The 15,163-nt window shown below is 38.7% G+C and overlaps 2 protein-coding genes across 7 annotated transcripts in view; one reads left to right on the forward strand and one right to left on the reverse strand.

Moving 5' to 3' along the window:
- The window catches only part of LOC137759783 (ELKS/Rab6-interacting/CAST family member 1-like), a 901,087-nt gene that overhangs the window by 215,169 nt on the left and 670,755 nt on the right, over positions 1-15,163 (forward strand).
- Positions 1-15,163, reverse strand: part of LOC137759781 (ELKS/Rab6-interacting/CAST family member 1-like) — a 167,669-nt gene that overhangs the window by 134,507 nt on the left and 17,999 nt on the right. Inside the window, exons 1-3 of one of the 6 annotated variants that reach the window (XR_011073189.1) lie at positions 9,110-9,243; positions 7,234-7,323; positions 1,200-1,371 (exon numbers count right to left, since the gene is read on the reverse strand). Coding sequence is in view for 1 of the 6 variants with exons in the window: in XM_068536390.1 (XP_068392491.1) it covers positions 1,200-1,286 (87 nt within the window). In the remaining 5 variants the exon portion in view is untranslated. Of the gene's footprint in view, positions 1-1,199; positions 1,372-2,474; positions 2,680-2,725; positions 2,847-7,233; positions 7,324-9,109; positions 9,244-15,163 lie in introns of those variants that run through there. The other 5 variants (XR_011073187.1, XR_011073188.1, XR_011073190.1 and 2 more) reach the window with 5 other exon arrangements.

Raw genomic sequence — 15,163 nt, forward strand, 5'->3', positions numbered from 1 at the left:
CGGAGTTCACTGTTTTGTCTCAATTTTCTACCTGTTATCCCCCAACTGATCATCCACAAACCTTCCAAAACTGGTTCAGGAGGCAGCGTGGAAAGCAAACCTGAGGATACTGTGCCCCACTCTTGAGAGGCAAGGACTCACAACCTGGGAAGCTTAGGAGGGACAAGGAAAGCTGGTTCATCTCAGAGGCCCATGGATGGAAGGAAGAGACACCTGGGCCTGGTGAACCGAGGGCCTGGAGGCAGGAAGGCTTTTCCCATGTTGGCTGTCACCCTGATCCACAGCTCTGCCATCAGGTAGCCTTGGGTTCCTCCAGGCACACTGGCCCTATGAGTACATGATGTACTACAGGCTGCTGGAGCATATTGGATGTAGAGTCAGAAATGGTTCACTCCCTCTCCAGCAGTCATTTCTCCAGAACAAGCAGGGAAAAATTACCAGACAGGGAGGTTCACCTTCATCCTCTAGACCCGGGTTTCTCAGCCCCGGCTCTAGTGACATTTTGAGCTAGGCAATGTGTGACTTTGTTTCTTTGTTGTGTGTGACTGCCATGTGCGCTGTAGGATGTTTAGCAGCATCCCTGTCCTTACCTACTAGATGCCAGTAACACATCAGCTACTTGTGACAACCAAAAGTGTCTCCAGATATTGCCAAACATCCCCGAGGGGATAAAATCACCCCCATTGAGAAGCACTTCTCTAAGAGAAACAGAAAAAGGTACTTCCTCAAGACACCATTTCCATCTGTCAGAAGGCTGTCATAATAATATATGCAAACGTTCTACATTTATGGTGTTGTACAGTGCACAACCTGCCCAACTGCCCATGGTCATCCACCTCCTCCCTCCCTCTCCTCAAGCTTCACAGGAAAATGAGGCTAATCTGCCCTACACTTTATCGTTCCTTTCTACTTTCCCATATTTCTGAGATACTATAAGGAACCCGAGGGCTTCCTGGTCTAAACTTGGGGTTCAGTTCGGGATTGACCTTTCTCCACCCTGAGGTAAGGATTAAGAAAATAAAACCTGTGCTGATCCTTCTGATTTTCTAGTTCAGCCATTAATGTGACAGGCATGAGGTGCTGATAAAGTGGCCAATTTATTCAATCCCTTTAATGGAGAGAAAAAGTTTAAACTTGTATTGGTTTAGCTTGCCCCAAAAGCAACTATCAAATGTTGGCAGGATACAATGAAGGCTTACCTTGTTAACATAGTTAAGTCTCTCTCTCTCAGAACTAGCCCATTTAGCTCCAGGTTCCTTAGCGCACCCGACGCACTTACACAGCATTTAAGAGCTTTACACAACTGGAAGGTCACATCTTTATTTCTTATCGCAGGAACACGACTTCTGTAGACTTTATTTCTGTCACAACCTAAAGCAAAATTATTGTAAAATGAGTGATTTAAACCATACATTTTATCATCATTAAAAAGCACCTTAAAAAGAAAAAAAAAAAAGCATCTGCTCTGTGCTAAGGATAAGAAACGACTCCTGCCCTTAAAGCCTGCATTAAGGAGGGACATGAAAATTGGAATCACATGAGATAAAGAAGCATAACCTTTATGCACAGAGGTTCCTTGGAGGCAAAATGTTATATCTAAGTGACAGCTTCATGATAACCCTGAAGCAGAATCTAAAAAGTTGAGGCTATGCAGAGGTGGAGTAGGAGGTGCATTAACTGCAGAGGGAGCACCTGTGCAAAGACACTCAAGCCTGACACCTGCTGGGCACTGTAAATACTGCAGGTGGGGATGACTAAAGGCCAGGGGTCCAAGTGTGAGAACAGACAGAAAGGAAAATAGAGATGTTGGCGGGAGCAAGCCTGGGAGACAGCATGGCTTGTATCCCACAGGTGATGAGGCCTGGGGTTACCACTGGCTAAGTAAGGGTGCCTCCGCTGATTAGAAAAAGGTGCCCCGCTGCTGAAGGACCAATTAGATAAAGGGAGTGATCCCAAAAAGCTCCCCTTCCTCAGGGCCAAAGAGCCCCAGGAGGCTTGGCCGAGCACAGTTCAGACTGCACGCCTCTGTGCAGAGCACACGCTGGGCGGCTAGTATGCACTAACTCTGTGTGGGCAAGCCATTAGCAGCATTATTTTAAGCGTATCTTTTTATGTTAGAAGATCACTCAACCCGAGTAGGCAGATGAACTTAGAGGAACTGAGCCCAGGGGCCGCGAAACCACCCAGGAGCTTCTGCCATAGTCCGGGCAAAATGTAATATGGATGAAGAAGCAAATTGAGGAGGAGGCCAAAATCTACGAGCTAGACCCACTGGACTGAAGACATAAAGTTCACTGAAGGAACTCTGAAGAGAACGGGCTCTGCAATAAACTTTTCTTACATTCAATGTAAAATATTAGGCAAAATTAAGTACAGTGGCCTTTAAGGTCCTTTCAGCTCTAATTTCTTTTGATTTCTAACTTATTACTCTGGTTAAGTAAAGTCCCTTCAGAGGTACAGAACAGTTCCTACACCTGCATTGGATGCAAAGAATAATCTGACTTCTCTTCACCAGGGGATGAGTTGAACTGTCCTTGCAGAAGAGATAACAGATGGTGTGAACCCCAGATCCTAGAAAAAGGCCAGGCACACGTTAAGTATTCAGCTTTTTGAAAACAAATGAACAATCATTTCCTCTCCTAGATCTTCACACCCTTCCTCTGCTGGCTACTTTCTTTCAGCTTATAAACATCCTCAAGTATACCCACTTAAAAAACTCTCAGACCTATGATTCTTTGGATCTTCTTGTGGGTAACTTAAGTCTCTCCCATGCCTTCAAACTCTTAGAGGAAAACATAGGCAGAACACTCTATGACATAAATCACAGCAAGATCCTTTTTGACCCAGCTCCTAGAGAAATGGAAATAAAAACACAAATAAACAAATGGGACCTAATGAAACTTAAAAGCTTTTGCACAGCAAAGGAAACCATAAACAAGACCAAAAGACAACCCTCAGAATGGGAGAAAATATTTGCAAATGAAGCAACTGACAAAGGATTAATCTCCAAGATTTACAAGCAGCTCATGCAGCTTAATAACAAAAAAACAAACAACCCAATCCAAAGATGGGCAGAAGACCTAAATAGACATTTCTCCAAAGAAGATATACAGATTGCCAACAGACACATGAAAGAATGCTCAACATCATTAATCATTAGAGAAATGCAAATCAAAACTACAATGAGATATCATCTCACACCAGTCAGAATGGCCATCATGAAAATATCTAGAAACAATAAATGCTGGAGAGGATGTGGAGAAAAGGGAACCCTCTTGCACTGTTGGTGGGAATGTAAATTAATACAGCCACTATGGAGAACAGTATGGAGGTTCCTTAAAAAACTAAAAATAGAACTACCATACAACCCAGCAATCCCACTACTGGGCAGATACCCTGAGAAAACCATAATTCAAAAAGAGTCATGTACCAAAATGTTCATTGCAGCTCTATTTACAATAGCCAGGACATGGAAGCAACCTAAGTGTCCATCATCGGATGAATGGATAAAGAAGATGTGGCATATATATACAATGGAATATTACTCAGCCATAAAAAGAAATGAAATGGAGGTACTTGTAGTGAGGTGGATGGAGTTAGAGTCTGTCATACAGAGTGAAGTAAGTCAGAAAGAGAAAAACAAATACAGTATGCTAACACATATATATGGAATCTAAGGGGAAAAAAAAAAGGTCATGAAGAACCTAGTGGCAAGATGGGAATAAAGACACAGATCTACTAGAGAATGGACTTGAGGATATGGGGAGAGGGAAGGGTAAGATGTGACAGGGTGAGAGAGTGGCATGGACATATATACACTACCAAATGTAAAACAGATAGCTAGTGGGAAGCAGCCGCATAGCACAGGGAGATCAGCTCGGTGCTTTGTGAACACCTAGAGGCGGGGGATAGGGAGGGTGGGAGGGAGGGAGATACAAGAGGGAAGAGATATGGGAACATATGTATATGTATAACTGATTCACTTTGTTATAAAGCAGAAACTAACACACCATTGTAAAGCAATTATACTTCAATAAAGATGTTTAAAAAAAAAATGTTGACCCTGATTTATCTAAGTAGTGGCAGTTCATTTAAATTTTATGTTTTTCTTTGTAGTTTTTCCCCTTTTTCCCCAACATCTTGGAATAAGAAGTTTCACAGTGAAAAAAAAAGTTGTTGCTAAAAATCAGGTTAACTAAAATGCCTATTGTGCTACTGTGAGTCATTTAAATTCATCAGTACTCTTAGAAAACTTTTAATAACAAGAGATATGTGTTCCAGGAGGACAGTTACCATTAGAATATTTATCTCATTTGGAGAAGATCATCCAATAGAAATCCCCTCAACCTTACTGAAATAAATGCACTAGAAAAGTTTAGTCACTAAAAGACATGCCTTGAAAACATTAAAGCATTTACAACTTCAACTGCTGCAGTTGAATATAATTCCAAAGACACTCAAATTTTAGAAATGTAAGGCTAGCATGATATCACCTGACCAGAGTAAAAACAATGGTTTCCTCCTTGGCTCTTGCATCAGATGTCAATTCCCACCCTTGCCCCACTTCCACCTGCTCTATTTTTTAATCACACTGGTGGATCTCAAAATATTTCCCTATGAAAATAAAAGGTATAGAAAATTATCGTTGGTTTTTGATACGATAATTTAATAGGGCTATCTGGATTAGGCTGAAGATGATCTTAAAATAAAGAAAAAATATTGCTAGGTAAATTAAAGGAGAAAACTAGGAGATATGATTAAATTACTGAGGGATTATTTTAAAGTCTTTAAGACACTGTAGGAAAACAGATGAAGTTTTCCAATTAATTCTATCTATTCATTAGCACAGGTTCGGCATTACTTCAAATTTCTGTTGGGAAAGCAGCTCCAGTTGCTATATACAATACAAAAAAACATTTAAAAAGCATCTTAGTCACACTGACCTCTTCTTGATTAGTCCTAATATATCAGATTTTAATATATGCAAAGTCTTCCCAATAAAATGGGTAAGTTGTGATGTATTAAAAGGAATACAATGCATCTTTTTCTAAAACAAGAAAACTAATTATACATATGTGTATATATACACACCCACATATATATATTAAATTATACACACACATAACACCATACACACAAGCAGAGAACCCCAAATTAGATAGAACTGGCCAATAAAGTAGATTATATCTCCCTGGAAGTCACAGAAATGCAAAATAAGACAATGCTATTAATTAAGTAGAAAACTGGAACACAAAATTACATATAAAATTATATAATTATATGTTAAGTTTTGTGTGCATTTGCGTGTGTCAAAAACCAAATGAAACATACTAACATATTAACTGGTTGGTGTTACGGATGTTTAGAGATTAATGTTTTTTCATTTGAAAATTTCCTCATAGAAAATGGTCGTGTATTATTGATTGTGTATTATTTTTATAAGAAGAATTTACTTCGAATTTCTAAAAAGGAATAACAGATATATGCTTGCATAAAATGTCAACAGAGTCTATTCTAATTCTGAAACAAGTTGAAAAAATATTTTCTCTAGACATTCGGCAAGTATCACCTAAAATTAAATAGACAAGTCATCTAACTTTGTGTTCAGCTTGGCTTTCTTCATCTTCTGTAATAACCACATTTGTGGAACAAATTCCTATCAAAGGTTCAGACCTAAACAAAAACTACTGAGTAAAAACACATCTGTTTTGGCTTTTTCTCCGAATAGTTCCCAGTATTTGTTAAAATTGAGATCTTTATATTAAACTACACGCACAAATAAACCCTACCAGGACCAAATGTTACAAAATACAGCATGAGGCAAAGCAAATATATTTCACGACAATAAACTAGGTACCTTCAGGAACAACTTCATTTCTTTTACGCCATCGCGATAAAACTGCCAATAAAATCATGTCCAGCTTTTTATTCTACAATGTTTTGAATTTCCCTAAAAACATCAAAATATTTCCTATTTCCTCAGTTAATAACCATTTCTATATTCTGACATGGCACTTTATGTGGGCAGTAAAGAAATATTAAAGCAAGCAGAAGAGTGATTAAAAGCAGTGACTAATGTCGGAGAGAGCTGGGTCTGAATCTTCAGTCCTGACTCCTAATTTTATGGTCATTAGAAATTCCTTAACTCCCCCTGAACATTACCTTTCTCACACATAAAATGACAGTAGTAATATTACACCATAGAACTGGAAGGGTAAGTCAGATCACGTATATATAACTCTTAAATTACTATATTAATTATATTAAGCAAGCAAAACTATGCTAACTAAAAGAAAACAGCCAATGGTATTGATTCCCAAGGAAATGGAGGGAAGTAATGAAGGAATCCTTCAGCCTTTGAATAATAGTCAAGTTTTTCTGTTTGTTTAACCTATTTCCATCTGAATAAGTCAAAGGCGAAAAAGAAATCAATCATGAAGTCCAGTCTGGAGATAATTCAAGAAATCAAGAGATTATATTACAACTAAGTCATGCAACTCAGGTGGAATCAGTAAATAGATTTTAAAACAAACTGGGTCTGGGTAATAAGTAGGAAAACAATACTGTTGCATAGGTCTCTTGGGTCTTTGCTGAGGTCCACAAATTCTCACAACTTCCGGTGACTAAACAAGTGCCTATCACTTCCCTAAGGAATGGGAAATAAAAGCAATAGGAATAATTAAACTTGGTCCATGACCAAAGGTAGAGTAACAATCTCTAGAAAAGAAGCTTACTGGTCAATACTCTTCAACCTCAAATTTGATTTCTCACTGAGATACCAAGAAAAGTGTTTGAGTTTGGCAATCCCAAGAAACTGACATTTTCAAGTCAATTATGATACAGTTTGGACCTTACCAAGTTTCTAAATGTACATGTTGTAAAAAAAAAAAAAAAAAGGCATACCACAGAAATAGATGTGGGTAGTGGCAAATCGCTATGTTAGAACACTGAACCTGATTCAATTTCAGCCAGATACTTTATATTCTGCTCAAATTCAGTCTGTCTCAGATACTTACTGAGAATAACATTAAATTAACACCAGGTTGGGGGTGAAGGGTTTAGCCTTACTGACCCATACAATAACTGGTCTTGAGAACACTAGGAACACTGTTGATTCTGTACCCCTTATACTCATTGAAAGAAACCAACATTTCCAGGGAAGTCAAGACCAATTTGTCTTGCCAGATGCTTAGAACAAGGAATTACAAAAGGACAATTTAGAATATACTCCACCTTCCTGGGTCATGTGTTGCTGTCATCAAAGGAAAAATTCATTTTTTCCTCTTTTGGAGGAGAGGGGGTGAACAGGTGGTGGTTGTTTACCTGAATACAGAATAGACTAGTATGAATAAAATAGAATGAAAATATGGTTGAGAAAATACATAAATAGAAAAGTCTGAGCTGGAAGTTTCTGGTCCCTTGCTTTCCGGTCAGCCTGTACTTTGGTCCTAATGTATATGGCAGTGTCCCAAAATGCTTAGTCTACATTCATCAGGATTATGTGCATGTTGCATCTAGAGCACTTAGAGCAAAATTTTTCTTCAAAGAATTTTACCTTTAGGTTGAAAAGAAATATGTTCCTTGTAACATGGTATAGAAAAATATTCCACAAATGGGACTTCCCTGGTGGTGCAGTGGTTAAGAATCCACCTGCCAATGCAGGGGACACAGGTTCGAGCCCTGGTCCAGGAAGATCCCACATGCTGCGGAGCAACTAAGGTCGTGCACCACAACTACTGAGCCTGCGTTCTAGAGCCCACGAGCCACAGCTACTGAGCCCAGGTGCCACAACTACTGAAGCCCATGCGTCTAGAGTCCGTGCTCCACAACAAGAGAAGCCACCGCAGTGAGAAGTCCGTGCATCACAAGGAAGAGTAGCCCCCGCTCGCCACAACTAGAGAAAGCCCGTGCACAGCAACAAAGACCCAACGCAGCCAAAAATAAATACATAAAATAAATTTATTTTTAAAAAAATTCCACAAAATAAATCTGATCATCAGCGGAATAAAATTTCTGTGCTGCCTATTTTATGCCAAGGGCTAGTCTAAGTACTGTAAACAAACGTAAACAAACACAACCTTTGGACCAGAAACCAGGTTCTTCAAACGACACTTGAAAACCTGAGATCCTTTAGGCATCCCATAAAATTTGTTTCTTTAACCCAAATTTCACAAAAAGGCAAAAATAATCATATTCAATCTGAGTAATTTAACCATGAGAAAAGTGCCCAACGCAGAGAAGGTTATATCTAAATATTTGTTTAGTGAATAAAAGACACAAGAGGTGAACTGCTACAGCTGGCCAAGACTAGAGCAAGAACAATTATCAGAGATATACAGGTTAAAGAATTTCTCTAGTCAGAAAAAAAAAAAAAAAGCTAGATATTTTTAAATGTCTGAATGTTTGTTTCGCGGGGTTAGAAGGCAACATAAGGAGAAGTGGTTCAGTACCCTGGATAGCTCCAGGGAGGCACAGTTTCTCAAGTCCCAGATCTACTTAGTTGCTGGTGTCTTCCAGCTGCAATTTCCCTGTTAAAGGGCTCTGTCATTTTTAAGCCAGATTCATGCCCCATAAAAACAGAGTAGACTCCTCAACCCCATCCTCACCCCGAAACACATGGAACAAATACGCACACAGAGAAGTCTAGCCTGTTCGTTAAAAAGAGTATCTTCTGTCCTGACCAGGGAATAAACCTGTCACTTTAGAAAACTGATCCAGGAAGTCTTATCTCTTGCTGTGTGACAGCTGATCCTGAGAGGGCTCACCGCCCAGATCTAGAGTAAGGGTTTACCCACGGGATCGATAAAGTAGCTATCTTCGAGTTGAAGTAAAACGTATTACCAAACCATAATTCAGTGTTATAAACTCAAATCAATAAATCTCTTTCTGAAGAAGACTCTACCGGAAGCATAGGACCTCTCCATAACATTCACATAAGTGAAGCAACTTACCCATGAGCTATGACTACAAAGTCGTGGTAATGATTATAAAGTAACAAGAACTGTAAAGTAAAATGACACCATTTCATATCTCAAAACTATACAGAGCTAAAGTAAAATACTGACAAACAAAAGAGCCTCATCTTTACTATTCTACTTATTTTGCTTACCTACTGAGTTCCTAAATCTTTGCTTGTTACTATACCATAGCAGTCATCTTATGGTTGCACATTTATTTGCATAGTTTCTCCCATATTAGATTGCAAATTTCTTGATAGGAGGGATCATGTATCATTCACCATGGCCAATGGTATCCTGGACACAGTAAATGTTCAATAACTGTTTATTGAATTAAACTGAGTTGAAGTAACTCATCTCTGGTTTATGAAACTTCTGTTTTCATAGCGATACGAGTGGGAGCCATCCCAGGACACAATCATGTCACTGTAGAGAAAAAGGAAGAGTTGTTGGTTCTTATAGTAAACGTAACAAAGAGATTTGGGGCATCTGGAAATATTTACCCCATAAAGAATCCTATGAGAGAAAGTAATACAAACCATACCTTCCCTTCTGCTGAGAAATCACAGAAGATTCTATTTATGTCGTATTTTTTTTTTCTATTTATGTCGTATTTTTAAATCCCCAAAGACTGTATTATGAGGGAGAGAAATATAAAAACAATTGAACCCTTGAGGAAAACACAGGTCAAAAGAGATTCCTTTTAAAGAAAGAAAAAGGAGGCAGGGAAGAAAAGCAAAGGGGGAGAGGAGGAGGGAGGGAGGGAAGGAGAAAGGACAAAAAGAAAGATGATGCTGTTAAAAGTGATGCTGGAGAGTAATGAAAGTTATGTCTTGACAGATGGTGAGAAGGTTAGGAAAAGCAGCACCACCCAAAAACTGTACAAGTAGAAAATAAGCTTATTCTTGTTGGTCCATGGATTATATTACACGGAATAGAGGAATGGTGGGTATGTATGTTTGTTCGTTTGTTTGAAGATTACTTGTTGGGCAAATGCTTCCAGGAAATGCTTTGGGAGAGTTCACTTAGATATCTTGCAACAGACGCTCAACTTCAATAATCTCAAAAACTGCCCAAGTTTTCCAAGGCAAATCCACATTGTATGCTCAGTCTCACCAAATTCATATACGTTGTCCATTTTTATTCTTACGTAAAATTTATCTTACATGAAATTATCAAGTGTTTTAAAATAGTTATTAAGAGTTTGGAGCACTCATGTTAGAAAATTAAGTGTTACCAAGTGAGGCTCCTTTTTTTTTTTTTTTTTGAGGCCCCTTTTTAATTCAGGACGTTTTCCATTTTACTGGGAATCAATTCTGTCTGGTGTTTCTAATCCAGCATGTTAAAAAATCATCCTACAAGGCCTCTGATCTTGTTTAAACACTAAAATTTCACAGTACAGATCCAAATTTCCATAAAAGTGACTCTGCTAGTGAATCCATTTCATTGTCCCCTCCATCTGCAAAGAATAGATTTTTCTTTTCTACCTCAAGAACACCTAATCCTTACATTTTAAGAAACAGTACTTAAAAAAAAAAAAAAAAAAAGAAAAAAGAAACAGTACTTGAGTGCTTTTACTGCCAAAAGTCTCATTGTAATATAGCTGGAATATTCCCCTGTGAGTACTAGTTAGTGCTATTGCTTGTTCACACATGCTTTTTTAATTTCAAGTATGATTAGTTATAGGCAAGTCACTGAATATTTAAATTTGGTACAGATAGGTTTTCAAACTACCTGTGAACAGAAGCCTGTAAATTAGAGGGAGTGTGGGAATATGAAATCTGAGCAGAGCTGTTTAAAATCTGGCTGTTGTACATTATGCTCCCTTCCTTACCTGTAACACCTGCTTTCTGCGGAACCAGAAGTCTGTGTCTCCTGTGGCTTAGGTTTTAGAGCGGGGTGAGCGTTGTAACAGCCTCACCATAATGTCTGGCATGTTCCAGACTCCCCTGTGGTTGAGAATATGCATAAGCTGAGATGGAGCAGGGAACAGCAGAATCTTCAAAGCCGAGAGAGAAGTCCAGAGACCACAGGGAGACCTCAATGCCCATTACAGGCTTAAAGAAAATAAAAATAAAACTCTAGAATAGTACTGACTTGCTAAAACCCAAAATGAACATAAGTATTAAATTTTTACTAAACTGTAAATCAAACCTTAACAAAAACCTAAGTCATCAGTTAAAAAGGAAACCAAACTGTTGTAATTCTAAACCCAGAGGCAGTAGTGCGGTGTGAGATAAAATGAGTGAGACCAAAAATTGGCAAGTTCTGGATTCTTTTTCCTATTCTGTTTCTTCTGAAATGTACCACCGAGCATATCACTTAACCCTCCTAGACCCTGGATTTCCATTTTTTCATCTGTAAAACAAAGAATCTGGACTAGAAAATAACTAAACTTGCTTCCAGAAATAAACAGGCATTTCATTCCATTTGAACTCAAATCTGACTTGCACTTGAACAGTTCTAAAAAGAGAGAACACTTTGTGTCTTTTATAAATGTGTTATAAGTTTCCGAAGTTAGACTCTAGTTCCTTATGAGGGTAATGTGCGTTTTTCTTTCAAAACTATTCCAGATGATAGGAATGAGGACAAAGACCTGAAGAAGTGAAAATATATATATATATGAATCTATGTGTGGGTATATGTATCTCCAGTTCCAGAGTATATTCTCATTTTCTTCCAAAATCCTGCAAAGTTATAGAAAGTAGAGCATAAGGGCCAACATAGCGGCTCCTGGCTTGAGGTATGTCTCCTTCACCACTCCTCTGAGTAAACCAAGGAGCCAGAACATGTCAGCAGCAAGAGAAAGCTTCCTGCAACATCATACGAGAAAAGGCCCATATCAGAGTCTAAAACTAGGCTGCCAAGAAATTGCACTTAAGTTGTCGGAACCACAAAGGACAAGGTATCTGCCGCTCCTCTCCTACTGTATTCCATGGTCTTATAATGAGGGACAAAACTACAGCCAGCCTGTACTCAGAGCTGTGGTCCTGACCTGGCAGCTTGAAATCCTAGTCAGACAGGCCACATGATGCTAATGGAGAAGTCTAAAACATTTAGCAGCGTCAGAAATGAAAAACAGCTCAAGAAAACCCAATGAGGATCCAAGCACTGAGAATGACGTATTTCCTAATGACCAAATCCAAGTTTGGTCCACTGAGACATAGGCCGTCTCTTAGAGTGAAATACCTTAGACAACATTAATTAATATTGTGAGTGATGGTCGTTAAAAAGCAAGGCAGAAGAAATATTCAAAGTTTAACCTCAAGGAACATGTGTAAACCATAGCTTTGAGAGGAGGTGGCAAACATATAGGTGACTTCCCTGTTCTGTTTATATAGCAAACAGTCCTAATCAATAACATTAGTCTTTTCTATAGTACCTGGCTCTCAGTTCCACAGTCTTTCTCAACAGCCAGGCCTTACTAATCAACCTGAATTGGCATGAGAAAGAAAACCTATTTACCCCTTTTCCTATAGGAGAAAAGAGCCCTGTGTGTGGAGAACTGTGAAGCCTTGTTAGTCCTTTGGGCTTCACCATTAACCAGTTAGACAAGTCACTTTGTAATTCAAGGCCTCTCCACCCTTAAGAATAAAATTTCGAGTAGGGGTGGACTATCTCTAAGTTTCCTTTGTGTGTTCAAGCCTCATATATTTATAATCTTAGGCGACGGGGAGTATCTATGACGACTGAAAAAAGCATGACTATCCCATAACTCAAAGAAATAAAGTTACTCATTGAAGTTATCAATTATCGTTATTTTTTTTCCCCCTGAAGAGCTGCAGATACTAATTATAAGATTCTTTGTCCAACAGTGGTTATTTAAGCCAGGAAATATATTCTAATCCAACTCCTTCACAGATGAGGAATTCGATTTTCAGAAAGGTTAACTGATTTGCATAATGTCATGCCAGTAAATCTGAATACCCAGATTATGATTATCAACACCAAGGTTATTAGCACAATTATTAGTTTTTGTGGAGTTTACAGAGTGGTTTCCAAACTGCAAACCCAAATCTATTGACAAGCCAGTACCTCTCCTCCATCATGGTCTCGTTTGTGGTGATTTCTTTGTACCTGAATACATTTAAGGTGCCTACATTCTTTCGATTCCTTCTGATCCCTTTTGATTCCTTATTCATTGAGCACATTGTACTCATCCATTCATACCTGCAATTTGCCAGTTTCCCAATTTAGCATCTCTGAAATATTTACTAGTGGGGAGTATACTTCTTTACCGCATCATAACTATGCAAAGTAAGACCTTATCTAACACAGGCCCTGTGGAACCCAAAGGGCAACCATTTACTGCTACCTTTTTGTCTATTGTCTTTTACCTGCATGTAGTTGCTGTTTATGCTTCCTTGAGCGGAAATTAATTAACTCCCTAAAAATCATCATGATACGGCATAAAATGATCTTAATACGTCACTGTGTCTGTTGTCTAAGCTTGAATCCAATTTTCAAGTGCTTTATGTTGATTTGATAAGCAAGAAGAGGCATTTCAGGTTGTACATGAAATAAATGAACATAAATTCACCAAGTGACCATATTCCTGTGGGAGCAAAAGGAGGCATGGTATTTAGCATAAATGAGTGTAAGTGGTGAGTTAGACAAGTAGTCAGGAGACCCGAATTCCATCCTCAACTTTCACACTAAAGGTACAAACTTGCACAACTTTCCTCACTTCCTTGAGCCCCAACTAAAAGTGAGGGAGTTCAACTCGCTTTTCTAAGATTAGATTCATATCTATCATTTTATGACTACCATGGGCAGCCCTGAATACCCCCTCCTCTGCATGTATGGCAGCTCTTCTGGGCAGTTATCTAATACTTCACGTGGCAGCGCACACCAGCCCCTGTGCTGTGCTTCGCCAGGATGGCCCACTGCCAGACCGGCAGGCACAGCCTCCGGCCCTATGACGAATCCCAAGCATCCCAGGGCAGCAGTCAGTAGCAGCCTGCTTCAACAAAACCTAAGAAAACAAAACTTCTCATCTTCACCTTCAGTCTTTACTACACGGGACAAATTTAAGACCTTAATGGCTACTTTTTCCTCCAGTGTAAAGTGCCAGGCCAGCTGGCTCTAAAATACTTCATAAAGCATGCAAAAAGCCCCACTTCCATAGGCATGTATCACTGCACTAAGAAGGGACCTTGGAGAGTTTTAATATTAAAAACTGAGACCCACAGAATGGAGATGTTAGGACTAGAACCAAGCGTTCTTGATTCCAAACCGGTGTGCTCCCAAGGGGAATTTATCAAAGTACAGAGAGAATTCACAACTTCTTACTTCAGTGGATTTTAGTGGGTGTTTCTGTAACACATCATGCAATCCAGTGTTTTCTTAACATTCATGGTGAAAATTTTAGAAATCTCCACATCTTGATTGTTATAGTGAAGCAGTACAGTAATGAGACAAAGCATTTGTTCTCGAGCTAAAATCACGTCTCCTTCACTTATATTTGGCCAAGTTAACTTCTTTGCACTTCTTTTCGCCGTCTGAAAAATGGCATTAAAAATGCTTTCAAATTATTTTTGAAAGTTAAAGACAGATAGCTAATGTAGCATTAGTAGTGCTGTGCCTTCACACATTCCTTAATGGAGTCAAAAGACATATGTTGTCTGACGGTCACAACAAATCTTACAAATTAAAGTATCTCTTCAATGTGGCCTGATATCCCAGTTGGCCCTTGGGCTAACATCCTAAGATGCACTAGTGATCTTGAGGACATTTCCTGCAAAGGTCCTGGACTGATACTGTTCTTTGTTTCCAGGACTCTTAGAACCAAGCTGCATGGAAATATGACTGGGGATTTGAGAAGATATTTTGTTTTTTAAACACAAGTTTAAATAAACTTAAGTAATGGAAATAAAAGAAAGTTCTTATTTTTTTTTTTTAATCTCAAGATGGTACAGGAGAGGCTTCAAATGTACCACTTCCTGGTAATGTAGAAATAATTTCTGAGAACATTAATCTCAACACAGCAATTTAAACCAACACACGTGTGCATTCATTATAAAAACAAATATCAGCTGCAAGACGTATTATTCAATGTAGGATCAGACAACTAGTCCTTAATACCTTACCTGTCTAGTAGAAATCACTACAATGCAACTTATTTTTACTGTGTATAATGTCACTCTAATTTACCTGGAAAGGATTAAACTGTGTTCAGCATTTTCTTTTTAAGAAGCATGAACTCA

The sequence above is a fragment of the Eschrichtius robustus genome, chromosome 2 (genome assembly GCF_028021215.1).
Source record: "Eschrichtius robustus isolate mEscRob2 chromosome 2, mEscRob2.pri, whole genome shotgun sequence".
NCBI classification, from domain to species: Eukaryota; Metazoa; Chordata; class Mammalia; order Artiodactyla; family Eschrichtiidae; genus Eschrichtius; species Eschrichtius robustus.